This window comes from Anguilla rostrata, chromosome 3 (assembly GCF_018555375.3).
Source record: "Anguilla rostrata isolate EN2019 chromosome 3, ASM1855537v3, whole genome shotgun sequence".
Classification (NCBI taxonomy): Eukaryota; Metazoa; Chordata; class Actinopteri; order Anguilliformes; family Anguillidae; genus Anguilla; species Anguilla rostrata.
This window is the reverse complement of record NC_057935.1, coordinates 27694042-27708203: the sequence shown is the minus strand read 5'-3', so window position 1 is coordinate 27708203 and position 14162 is coordinate 27694042. Positions and strand designations below refer to the sequence as shown.

The 14162-nt window shown below is 38.8% G+C and overlaps 1 protein-coding gene and 1 non-coding gene across 2 annotated transcripts in view; one reads left to right on the top strand and one right to left on the bottom strand.

The window, feature by feature from the left end:
• Positions 1-669: 669 nt before the first annotated feature.
• trnae-cuc (transfer RNA glutamic acid (anticodon CUC)) lies at positions 670-741 on the top strand. Its single transcript has one exon. It is a non-coding gene; the product is annotated as a tRNA-Glu (tRNA).
• Positions 742-2845: 2104 nt separating this feature from the next.
• Positions 2846-14162, bottom strand: part of vegfd (vascular endothelial growth factor D) — a 14366-nt gene continuing 3049 nt past the window's right edge. The window contains exons 2-7 of the mRNA XM_064327102.1: positions 12141-12405; positions 9338-9528; positions 8635-8762; positions 7827-7942; positions 3579-3700; positions 2846-3222 (exon numbers count right to left, since the gene is read on the bottom strand). Of these exons, the coding sequence (XP_064183172.1) occupies positions 3603-3700; positions 7827-7942; positions 8635-8762; positions 9338-9528; positions 12141-12405 (798 nt within the window). The 3' untranslated portion in view covers positions 2846-3222; positions 3579-3602. The remainder of the gene's footprint in view (positions 3223-3578; positions 3701-7826; positions 7943-8634; positions 8763-9337; positions 9529-12140; positions 12406-14162) is intronic.

Genomic DNA, 14162 nt, shown 5'->3' with positions numbered 1-14162 from the left:
ATTTGAAGCTCAGCTGTTGATTGACAAGCCTAGTGTTGTTGCATCATTAGTTCATGATTAAGATAGCTGACAAAAGGTATATAGTCGATTCTAGGCGAATCGATAAGATTCAAGGAATTTGCATTTAGAGTCTGTTGCCATTCTCATTATCACATTTAACTTTTTAAAGCACAGATGAGTCGTTAGGAACTCTTCAGTGGTCATCCATAACTTCCTGTTTCACTGGGGTATAAATATGAGGTGACACCATAAACATGGGGAAGATTAAGAGAATATACGAATGACATGAGTCAAAAAGTTGTTGACTTTCAGACTATCAAGAAATTCTCAAAAAAAAATTTTTTTTAACATTTTAAAATAACTATCACCATTATCTTGACAAAAAAGTAAGAATTTTCAAACGATTGAATCTGTGATGAACCTGCTTGCAAGAGGTCGTTTCGTGAGCTTCAGTTATCGGTACTTCCTTGGGGTAAAGTCTCAGCACATAAGCAAAGCACCAGCAGTGAAGTCTTGAATACAGGTGCAACCGCAACAGGATACTTTATATAGCTACGTCAACATAAATTGGAACATGTAGATATGTGCTACGATTGATATATTGAGTATGTAATGAGTATAGTATTATACTCATAGTATTATACTCATTCAATTATTCTAAACGCAGCTTCCCTGGTGGTCTAGTGGTTAGGATTCGGCGCTCTCACCGCCGCGGCCCGGGTTCGATTCCCGGTCAGGGAATGAAATTTTTTCTGTGAATTCTTCCCGACAGTAAAATTTGTCATCATCATTCAATGTCACCATGCAGCATGAAGTCTGCACTTTTTCCTTGCTAGCAATCCCAGCAAGCTAGCATGATATATCAAAACTAAGTGATCTTTTAGGCTGTTTAAAATTAATATTTTCAATGGGCCTTTATTCTGAAATTCCACAGTGAATCGTTCTGGAACTTTTTGTGCAGCTACCTGGGGTTCTCTAGAATGCGTCTGAAGTGGAATTAGTGAGTGGAAACTTTTAATACATTTCTGAGTAGAATATCTTGTTTTAGTGCATTATATATTTGAAGGGCTTTTATTCTGTAATTCCACAGTGAATTGTTCTTTTTTTGCAGCTACCTGGGGTCTTGTAGAATGTGTCAGAAGGGGAATTAGTGATTGGAAACAGACAGTATTATTTTAATAATGTTCTGAGTAGAACATCCTGTTTTAGTGTAGAATATTTTTGGAGGGCATTTTTGGGAAATTCCACAGTGAAACATTCTGCAAATTTTGTGCAGCTACCTGGGATCCTCTAGAATGTGTCAGAAGTGGAATTAGTGATTGGAAACAGACAGTTTTCTTTTAATAATTTTCTGAATAGAACATGTTGTTTTGGTGTATAATATTTTAAAAGGTTCCTTTATTCTGTAATTCCACAGTGAAATGTTCTGGAACTTTTTGTGCAGCTACCTGGGGTCCTCTAGAATGTGTCTGAAGTTGAAATAGTGATTGGAAACAGACAGTTTCCTTTTAAGACTTTTGTAGAATAGAACATCTTGTTTTAGTGCATAATATTTTCAAAGGGCCTTTATTGTGAAATTCCACAGTGAAACGTTGTGGAACTTTTTGTGCAGCTACCTGGGGTCCTCTAGAATGTGTCAGAAGTGGAATTAGTGACTGGAAACAGACAGTTTCCTTTTAATAGTATTCTGAGTAGAACATTCTGAGTCGACTGTAAAGTGAATGAAAGCGACGGCAAACCACGTTTTGTTGACAGATTATTCAGTTCATTACCATAATAACGAAAGTGTAAGCGCAGAAGGAAATAACGTGGCGGCTGGCTTGACTGTGGTTTCCGAAGTGCCGGCTGGCTTGACCCCAGTAGTAAATCAATGGTAACAATACAGTCAATATTCAATGTCAATAATTTTTTCTCACAAGAAAATGTAGTGCATGAAAAAACAAGAAAATCGCAATAAATGTTATTTCTTTGTCCAGTGTCTCCCATCCTGCCGATTTGTTAAGTTATTGTGCTATTTGGGTTGTTATATCTTGATGCTGGAACTTCCACTTCTGGCACCAACAATCATACCACAGTCAAAGTTGCTTAGATCACACATCTTGCCGATTTGTTAAGTTATTGTGCTATTTGGGTTGTTATATCTTGATGCTGGAACTTCCACTTCTGGCACCAACAATCATACCACAGTCAAAGTTGCTTAGATCACACATCTTGCCAAAAATGTTGAACAACTAAAATCTTTCACCACGTCTGCATGGCTTATATATTGAGTTGCAGCCGCATGATTCGTTGTTTGGAGGAGCAAACTATTTGCATTAATAGCAGCTGTAGGCCTATTTAATAAAATGGCCACTGAGTGTAGCCTATATTTATAGTGCTCCTTTTCATTGATGGATAATATCATTTTTAAAATAACCCATTTCTCTGTACATCAAATAAGTAGTAATACTTGTTCATATTTGCTCAAAAACATGAAATATTTTAACTTTTAAAAAAGCGGTGCATTTTATGTGGGAGCTTGGACTTGAACTGTAATGTAACTGTAATTACACATTACCGAGGTGAACTAGTTGCAGGTGTAAAGGCAAGTCATTCTTCAAAAAAATATTTACCAATAAATAGCTAACCTTATAAACTTGCTAACTTTTGGTACACTATACCTTCGTAAGCATACGTACTACAGAAACAGTAATACATTTCCATGTCAATAAAAAAGAATGTAAGCTCTGTAAATCACTCTGGATAAGACCATCTGCTAAATGCCTAAATTATAATGTAATAAAAAACGTTGTGTCACCACTGATGCAACAGCAATACCCAGACATACCAAGTAGCACACACAATGTACTTTCTTTTAGATTTTTTAACTTTAATTCCATTTAAGAGGGAAATAGCAGATAAAGCAGCAGACAAATGTAAAAATTTAATTGTTTTCATTTACATACTTTTAAATATTTGTCATTAATGAAGAGAGTTGTATAAATTATATAAAAAACATTTTACTCAGTGCACAGTAGACAATTCATTATGTAACAACACAAGCAAGAGTTATACAAGTTATAACACTTAACATGGTCATTGTATTTTTAATGTCAAAATGATGGGGAGAAGGGTTAATCGGAACATATATTGTGTGATATAAATAGAGGTAAATAAATAAAAAGTTATCCTCTGCTTCCTTGTGGAATGTCCAGGTTTAGGATTTTGTGTAGTCCCTTGCACCTGTAGAAAATGGGAGATAACAAAATTATTTTGTGGATATCACACTCATGCACACACACACACACACACACACAAACCCACACACATTACTTAAATAGCACTGACACACAGATTTTCCCAAAAGACAGGAACACAAAGAAATGTAATAAAAAAAATTTTTTTTTAAATCTTAAAATACAAGGCAAATTCAAATTTGTCATTTTATTATATCATAACACTCCCAATCCCATTAATATAATTTCACACTCAATGTTAATTTGTAATGCTAAAAGAAAGTGACACATTAATGAACTGAAAGTAGCAGGCTGTCAGGCTAAAAGAACTCTACCCACAGGAGACTTGGCCATAACACCTGCCTTTTATGGATCAGACAGAGGAGTTTAGGTGACAGGGATAGAGCCTCTGGTGTTGTTTTTGGGAATGCATTCACAGTGGTCAACATCAATCTCACAATCTGACATCTTAGGGTATGAAAAGTCTGGAAGGAAAAAAAAAAACAAGACAGAATTACTGTGTCCTTATTTAAAGACTGCTGGACGGCTGTGGCGCATGGATGAGCCTCATGGCATTGGTTTGAATCTCAGTCCATGGGTGCCCGTGGCCTGGATGCTAAAGCTGTATTTGAAAGGCTTTCCTCTGACCCCACTCTGTGCGATCTTAGCAGCAGTCTGCAGTGTGAAAAGAAACAGCTGTGTCACCATGGTTTTGGAGGAGAACCACAGATGTCCACACGCTCTCAGCAGTGGGGTTCAAAGATGACCATGGCTTATGAGGTTACAGGTTATTGGATATTCCAAATATGGGTGGGAATTGGGTATGTACAGTTCCATGTTGGGTGTCAAATTTATTTGAAAAGACAATGTTCAGCCAATCTTACAACTGAATATTAGGCCAATATTCAAAAACAATGTGTTATTAACTTTTTATAAAATGTGACCCTTAATATATCGTTTAGAATGTCTTGAATATTGAAAAGGATAGATACCTGTTGAATTTAACTTTTGTGAGTTAGTTGGTGCAATAATCCCTTATACAATAATACAGTGAAATCTGTCTAAGACAGCCACCCAAGGAGTAGTAAAAGCTGGCTGTCATGTGCAGATGACCGGCATACAAATGTGACCTCCAGGGCAGGTTTCATTGTCTTCATGTACAACCGACCCATTTGCTCTGCAATTTTCCATGTGCTTTTGCTTCCATCAACTGTTCTGGCTTACAAGCTGCCATTCGAAAACGGATGCTAGTATCTTTAAGTAACTAAGAATATGATCCACAACGTGGTGATGGTGATGACAGCACATGCTTAAATACTCTAGTGATTGACTGGAGACAATATCAGGTATATCTGGCAAAACACTTATGCTTCTTCATTTATATAGTACAGACCGTTATCAGACTAGAATACAAGCTTAACAAACAGGGGACTTTATTTATATAGAGGGTATGCACATGATGTCACAATAAGTGAAGTCACTGCAGTTACACCCACTGAGTGGCAGAAAGACTACTGAGTGGCAGTGTTAGCGTTCAGCTTGAATGCTGCAAAAACACAAAAAACACATCTAAATTGGGAAAGAGCTGTTGTGCGATAGACTGTACAAATAGATTCAACAAGAAATCGGAGCTATCTTTTTACAGACTGCCGAAAGTTAAAGAAAAGAGAAGCAAATAGATCGCTGCAATTTGCAGAAACAACTGGAATCCAGGCATCGAAACGTGGATTTGCGATTGTCATTTTGTGTCAGGTATGTTGGATTTTTGGGTAAAATCATACCTTAAGTTATGTACTGTATTGACTACTCATTAATTAAATATTTAGCATCTTTCATTTATATTCTGTGTAACTGTAAAGTTTTTGGCAGCATTTATTAAAAAATTATCCATGATGATGAGCCTTGTGTTCTACAAACAAAGGGGGGATGGTTAGATAGTGTTAGCTAGCCAAGCATATAAATTAAGGTATGATTTTACACAAAAATCCAACATACCTGACAAAAAATAACAACCGCAAATCCACGTTTTGGTGCCTGGATTCCAGTTGTTTCTGCGAATTGCAGCGATCCATTTGCTTCTCTTTTCTTTAGCTTATCGGCTGTCTGTAAAAAGCTCCAATTTCTTGTTGAATGTCCATGGACCACTGGTTCTTTGGTAAGTTGTAAGGATCACTGTCAAGTCCAACTGCCTTTAATTTAAGCAGATAATCGTTTGTTTTACTCCCAGTTTTGCTGTTTCCTATACTAAAGACAACCATGTCGCAGCATGTTTTGCCACTCAGTCTAACTGAGGGGGTGTATTCTGGTGGGAAAGTGATGTCAATGCATACCCTCTATAGTACAGACCGTTATCAGACTAGAATATAAACTTAACAAACAGGGGAGAAAGACCAAGGTCCACCTTCTGCCCATCCAATGCCATCTACGGTTAGATGCACATTGCAATACATGTAAAGTAACATCTAAGGGGTATCTAAGCACTCATGAACAAACATGGCAGCACACATTAGCTGGCTGGTGACTAGCTAGCTAGCTACTATGCTTGCCGCTGCTACATTACCAATCTTTAGAGACACCTTTACAGACCCCTCAAAAAAAAAAAAAAGGTGTTAAGCCACCAAAGGGCTTAAGCCATCTTCTCATAAGCCGAATTGTGAAACCGCTTTGTCAAGTGGCTGTCATACACATCCATAAAGTTCCTGTGGGAGAGCAAAAGCATGGTCACCGACTGTATTGTACAGGTGACCATGATGCTAACGTAAAATATAGACAAAAGCCGCGTTTCCACCGCAGGAACTATACCCCGGAACTAGGAACCTTTTGAGGAACTCAGTGCGTTTCCACCGCAGGAACTAGGGTCTAAATTTAGTTCTGGGGGCTTTGTTTTACCCCCCAAAACGTTCCTGCTCGGGGGGTAGTACTTTCCGAAAGTACAGGAACCTTTTGGGTGGAGCTTGCAGCGCTGAACATTTCTGATTGGTCGAGTACTCGTAGCATTTGTGTTGTATTTATTTTCCGCCATTACCCGCCATGTTTGAAAATATGCAGCGGCAAACCAATTTATTTTCATAATAACTTCAAATCAAACTTGTATGTTATGCGGCGCAGTAGCCTACTTTTGGTTATAGCCTGTCAACGTCTTGGAATTATAACGTGTGCTCTTCTGTTCTTTTCTTGCTTTAGTAGGCTATTCGTTTTATAAAATGCTAAGCATTCGTGCTGGGACAGCATATTACGTAGGCTACCAAAACATTCAAACGGATTAATTCGGTTGCTGAATATTTTCTTCCGGATTTTCTTTGTTAGCCCGTTGTAATTGACTCAAACGTTTGATACAGTTATGTGAGGTATGCGGTAGATCTGCATAATTAACATTGGTGATACAGTACAAGCAAACTGGAAATCACCTTCCGCACTTTTTATCCGGGTAAAATAACAGGTTAATTCTAGTAATCTTCCCTTTAGCCTTTTCAGACTGCCGTAATTTTACTCAATTTTACTGCCATTTTTCAATTCCACGAAAAGACCATGAAGACTATGGACTCATTTATGGTGCATGGTTCGCATCTGGAGGGCACACATCGCTGCTCGGCTAGCAGTAACTTCGAAGGAAAGCAAACGGTGGCTGTACCACTACTAATTTACATTTTCACGCAAGTCCGAGTTTTCGTTCTATTCTTGTCATTTTGCGATTAGCCTATATGGAATTGACGACGAGAAAGTAATAAAACAGCAAATTGTTTACAACGTGTGCATGTTTTCTGCTGTTAATGAATGTGTTTGAGAGGATATATGAAAATCAATAAATACAAAAGTAACCATATATAGTCATTGTTGGTAACCCGTTGTATATAAGTGGAATAAACCCCTCCGGGCTGTCCCGGTTATTAGAAAATAATGTAGGCTACTTTGGTGGTAGTATGGGGTTACAGAAGAAATCATATGACAGATGGACCGACGACAACGTCAGTGGGCTAATTTGCCTAATCTTCGCGGTACTTTAGACCCCGGTGGAAACGCAGACAACCATTGGCTGAAGGAACCTTTTAGTTCCTGGTAAAGTAGTTCCTGGGACTGAAAGTTCCGGGTAATTTTGGTGGAAACGCGGCTAAAATAAGTGAAGGTTGGTACCAAAAAGTGGCCATCATGGACAGGTGGTTGCCAGACAAAGATGACCACCAAGCCTTGAACATCAAAGCATTAAAACATGACATTTCAACTGTCTTGGCCTTCATCTGATGAGTTAATGATTAATTCTGATTTACATGTAGGCTTTTTTAAATGTGTATGTCCAAAACAATATGCATAAGGACATACATACAGTACAAGTTTAGGCAACATGCAGATCTGATGCTAAATCTTCAGTCACAATCAGTAGCAGTAGACACATAAACCTATAATATAAAGTACTATAGTGGCTGCAAGATGGAGATTGAGAATATAGTGCTTTAAGTACTCAATGGGTCTGAGGATAAAGTGTTGGAAGAAGGTAGGGTTAATAAACTCATGATGCAAGAGTCGCATGACTTTTTCATTAGTCAAGACAAGATGCCGTGCAGGTTGTTTTGATAATTATTGTTAGATCAACTGACAGGGAAATTTTAAACGAACCTTGTTTAACGGAAGGATATGGAACACATCTATCCGCCATACAGTCCCAGATCAGCCCACTGGCACACAGTCGCCGAGAATCCTCAGACCCTGGGACCCAGAGCACAGGGGAGCACCTGACAGAGCCAAAACAAATCATACTCTCATACTACACACGAACATGCACCATCATCTTCACTGGACAGCCTACTGGAGATGGCTGAGAAGTCACAAAGTGGACTCACTTTCACACTTTAAGAGTTGAATGACAGAGTGCTGTTTAAGTGAACCAACAGTAAGGAAATCCGTACATATTGCATGGTGCACTGGTCTAGTGATTACAACACTAGACCCTGGCCCTCTAGTCTGCTTCCATGGTTTATTATTATTCTTCTATATTATTATCCATGGGTCATTAATGTTAGTGCATATGGTAGCAGTAGTCAAGAGCAGTAACTACAGAAAAGGATTATTAATTTAAGAGCCAGGCACTGAAATGAAAGCATAGTACAGTATGTCCTGTTCGATGCGCTCCTTTCCTTGGCAGATCGAAATCACAGTCCTCAGGAATATAATTTTAGACAAGGAAATAGAGCGGGGTGGGACTGTATAAAGTTCTAGTCTTTCCAGAAATTAGGGAAAATATATCCAAGAGTGATCAGATTTAAACAGCTAACATGAAAACCTCAATGTTGAGAGAACAGATGAGATGTAACAGATGAGCACAGAAGTCTACATAAAGGTCTTTTGTCACCATTCTATCAGCTGTCATGAAATTCATACATATTTGATATTGTTTTGTATGTAATTATATGCATTTAGGGCTCACCCTTTTCTCCTTTGAGGGCGGGTATGTCTCCTGATCAGGGGTGGTTCCATGCATTTACACTCTGTGTGGTTGGCCACCTTTATCAGAACAGGTTCTGGCCCGTGCTTAAAGGGTATCACGGTCAGAAGCTACGTAGAGACAGACAGAGAAGACAACACATTTTGTGAACACATTACTACAGCAGCAGAATCGATTGATTACAGCTCAGTTATTTCAGTTTTAACATGGTTTATCAAGAATTTAAAATCTGTAACATAATTATACAAAAGCAGGGCAATAATGTTCCACTAACATTCAAAATAATTAAATGTGAAAATAAAATGCACACAGTCAATAACTATAAAACACTAGATGAAGATATACCATTGTATTGCTCTGTAAAAATCATTCTGCCAACCATTGTAATTGTTGACGGTCTGCATTTTTGATAAAAGTAGCATGAAGGTGGGTGGACACAGTGTGCGGGTGATGTGGCCTTGTTGCCTCATTGAGGAAAAAAACCTGAAATTCGTGACATTCACAGTATTACCATGACAGTCTCTATGACAACAGGCCAGACTTACAATTGTGGTGAATTTTTTTATTTACTGTGAAATAACATAAACCTAAAGCTAGCTAGTGCTGACAATGTGGTGATATGGTATGTAGGTGCAAACCATAATTACAGCATTGTGAGTAAAGGTAAATAAAGAACAGCGCTCACTGTTTTATTAACATAGGTAGTACTTGTATTTCTGCACGTGACCCCCTCCTTGTTGCAGCAGCCGTTGCACCGAAACACAGCGACACAGGGCGGCTTGAAGAACATGCCCGTGTTAGTGCCCAGCTCCTTGGCAACGTCCACGCACATCTCCCTGGGCATACACTGGGTCTTCTGCCACTCGTCGTCAATGGCTGCCAAACACACCACCAAGGTTCCCACTCAGATCAGATGGAATGCCCAATCATGTATCAGTGCTCATTACTGCATCCTCCACTATCAGTATAGAACAGTGCAGACAAGCATGTGCTCTACTCAGGAGCATGCAATGCCAAGCGCCACTTCTTACCACAATGCAGCTAACAAATCAGGCTTACAGCAAGAGTTTGAGGAAGACACTTCATGTATGTACAAACAGGGGGGTTCTCAGATGCCCAACTGGACAGCAGGGGTAACTAGAAAGCAATGAGATGTGGATCTCTACTGACAAAACCCTCCCCATCCCCAGGCAATGCAATTGGCAATAGTATGCCACCCTGTGGGATTACCTTGCTTTTCATTTGGCACTGTCACGGTCATGATCCAATCCTGGATTGTGGAGTCCACATGCTAGAACGGTGCCTTCAACTGAAGGAACCATCCAGGAGCCCCAACACACTTAGTTTAATACTTGAAAGTGATTTGGCAAGATGGATGCATCTTGATTGCTGCTCAGTTCTTTTTTTATTGGAAGGTTTGCATACTTTTAAAAAAACTGGGGGATATTTGAACACTTTCAATGACTTTTCCATGACTTTCCAGGAAGAAATTTTTAAAAAGAATTTTCGAGGACCGTTTAAACCTTGACGTATATAGTACTGTGTCAAATTATCAAGTATAAAATCAGCCATTCAGTGCAAAGTTTTTTTTCAGTGTCAGACAATAATACATGAAACATACAGTATATTCAACAGAAAATTACATAAAAGCCTCCTCCACTACATACTGTATAATATCACATCTATCAGTACGTTTCCATTTTTTCTAACTACCTACCATCCTTCCATTCAACAAACAAGTTACAGCTGTGACCTTCCAACAAAAGTTGTTAGAACCCCTTGCCTTCTAAAGTGACTCTAACATTCAAAAAAACAACTACCCAAACACCTTAGCTGCCTTGAAAATTTCTTTGTCATGTGCATATAAAATGGCTAAAGTTGATATTTCTGATGAGACAGAAGTATGATAATTCAACAGCATATGGAAATTGAAAGTCAAAGGAAAATAATAAGTTTCCAAAACTGGAGATATATAGATTATTGTAAGATACAGCGTAAACGTGACAACCATGAAAAAACTGGTAGACCACCGAAACTGTCACCATCACAAAGACAGATACAGTACTTAAAGATTTTTCCTTTGAGATAAAAAAATAAAGCTCCACTCTTACTTCCTATCTGAAGAAATCTACAAGTGTTTCTGTCAATCCTTCTGCTGTGAGAAGCCAACGCAATGCTATGGGTGTGAAAGGATGTGTAGCTGTCAAAAAGCCACTACTGGAAAAGAAAATAAACAAAAAAGAAGCAAGAAAACTAGAAAACTTGTACAGCAGAACCGGACACCTGAGATGTTGAGTAAGTCCAAATTTCTGATTTTCGGAAGAGATGGCAGAATGTACGCCGATGAAGCAAAGAAATACTTGGAACCATGTCTACAACCATCAGTCAAGCATCAGTCGAAGATCTGTGCAAGTTTGGGGTTGTATAACAACATCTGTAGTTAGTGATTTGCTTTTGTGCGAAGGCATGATGAATGCTGATAAATACAAACAAATTTATTCTACAGCAAGAAAATAACCCAAGCATACTGCTAAGAAGATCAAGCTGCTGGTCTTCTCAGAACAACAGACTGGCCACCCCAGAGTCCAGACCTCAATATGATTGAATGTTTTCAGGATTACTTGGGTTGAGAAAAGCAAAAAATGCAACAAACTTCTAAGACTGAACTTTGGAGGTGTTTACAAAGAGCATGAAAAAATATCCCAGCAGATTTCTTAAAGAAAAACCCACAAAGCTTGAGAAGAATGGAAGCTGTAATAAAGGCAATGGGTGGACAAAGTAAAGTTTTTGTGTAATTTGTGTTAAATATATGTTTGCTGCATTATTTTCTGATACTGAAAAATAAATAACTTGCACGTAAAGGGTGGTCTCTGACTTTTGCACAGTACTGTACAATTGCCAATTGTCCCATATGCAGGGAGCCCTAATAGCAGAATTCATTTGAGGCTGTGACCCTGTTTCATCCCTTGATTATACACCATAGTGGACAATAAGCATGTACTGTAGGTCAACAGAACGACCTCTGCTGATATATGTAAATTATATAAATGACTAATACAGCTTATAACCTTACCACTTCCAGGGAAGTCTGCACAGTTAAGTGTGAGAGCTTTCTTCTGTTGAATTTATGTACAGTAATGAACAGATGCATTTCACACTGATGTACACAGAATTTGACATGTATTAATACACTGATTAAGGTCCATGATTTCCGTGTCACAATTCTTTTTCTGGAACATACGAGTATCACTGTTAAAATGCTGGATAAATTGCACAGACAGTTTTGTAACAATTCTTCCTTTGAAGCGTGAGACCCGTTGAGTTCTCTGCATGTTCAGTTTTTGAACACCCCACACCTCGTTTACACAGCTGCCTCTTTCCTCAGTTCTCCACCTGGGATGAAAAGAGGGCAGCGGCATTGCCACAACCTCTCGTGGCTCGCGTTGCCACAGCAACCGCTCAAGAGCACTCAGGAGCCTTGCGCTCACCTTTGAGGATCTCCAGGCTGTAAGAGGCAGCGGCATAGCGTGTGGAGCGGTGTGATCCAGCAGAGGAGGAGAAGGAGGACGAGGTGGAGGAGGAGGAGGAGGAGGAGGAGGAGGAGCGGTACTCTGGGTGTGAAGGTGACTCCAGGTCCTTCAGCTTCAGTCGGCACTTCCACAGCTTCCAGTCCGGGAAGTCCGTGAGCATCAGCAGCTCCTCCAGACTGGCAGCAGATCTCACGTCCCTCTCCCACTTTTCCCGGTTCCCTATCTGGGGAGAGCAAAAATGGGTCTGGTGATAATGTTTTGTAACAAATATACAACATTGAGAAAGAAATGCTCTGTACATCTGGCCATAATTTTGATATAGTAGAGAAACAAGAAATCTATTAGGAACAAAATTAAAGGATTTAATTTTTTTAAATGGCAGCTGTGCTCTAGGGATAATTTGCACATTAGCCTGCTTTAACTCTAACTCCTTCTCAAATTTTCTCTGTAGACAATGCTGCTTCCCTCCTCCACAAGAGGGAGATAGACATTAATCTGTATTTAACTATATCATTGTGAAGCACAAGGACTGGACATTCAAGGCTGACTTTAGGTTCAGAGGTGTGCAGAGTCAGAAGAATAGAATAATGCAATCTGCTAAGTATGGCAATGTCATTAATGTAAAAAATGTTTTGATGCAGTTTCATGTGTGGTTCAAAAGCTTACAAAACACATTAAAATTGACTTGAACTGTAGAAATATAGAAACAGACTGAAGAATATAATATAAACTATAATTTCTTCTTGTGTCTGGGGCATGCGGATTTAGGAAGAGGACTATGAAATGTGAGGGTGTATACTGAAGAAAGGAAGTACATGTTTAGTGGTATCAAGCATAACTTGATGGTACTTGTGCTTGACTCCATAGCTATAAATCATTCAAAGCTGAACATGTTTGGGAATAACTATTTAGAACTGCACATTGGAGACTAACTTGCTCAAACCATGTGACTGAGAAATAATACCAGCTGCAGTTTCTGATCTTTCCATTACATATGTAGCACAGTTTGAGCCAATGCACACTGACTAAGGTTTCACTGCTGAAAATGTTCAGTAATAAAACTACAAAACAAAAACTTCTAACTGGAACTGGTAATGAAAATGTACTACTTATTTTTTGGTCAAGACAATCAAAATGTACTTCTTTATCCCCATGAATGCAAACATAAATTGCTTTTATGTTTTTCTCAATGCATCCTTCATATTCCATTTGCTGAACGTTTGGTTTACTTGACACTACAAATAATTTATCTGTCATTTTTAATAGTAAAATTTGTTCGTGTTCTCAGCATGAATAAACTAGGCAAAGTGAAAAACACCTACAGTGCCTTCCAAAATTATTCATACTCTTTCTAAAGATTAACTATATTCATAAAAATGAGTCAATCATATATTAACAAGGGAGTTTGCATGTTCTCCCCGTGTCTGCGTGGGTTTCCTCCGGGTACTCCAGTTTCCTCCCACAGTCCAAAGACATGCAGGAAGGCCGATTGGAGACTCTAAAATTGCCCATAGGTATGAGTGTATGAGTGAATGGGGAGTGAATGGTGTGTGTTCCCTGCGATAGATTGGCAGCCTGTCCAGGGTGTATTCCTGCCTCTCGCCTAATGCACGCTGGGATAGGCTCCATCACCCCCGTGAAACTGACCAGGGTAAGCGGGTATCGATAATGGATGGATATATTAACAGGTTCAACTGCATTGAAAAAAGAATTTGTGAGTGGCATTATCCTTGAATCTCTGTGAAAAAGTAATTTCTTCTATGCTTGCATATTTGTCACACTGAATGGTTTCAGATCGTTCGGCAAAATATAATATTAGACAAAAGGAACCTGAGGAAACAGAAAACACACTTTTTAAATGAGTTCATATAATGAAAACTGTCATCAATCCCCATGTGAAAACGTAACTTCCCTCCTTGTTACTCAATGAACCAATTAAGCAAATTTAATTGATAATTGAATTCAGCTGACTGAACATGG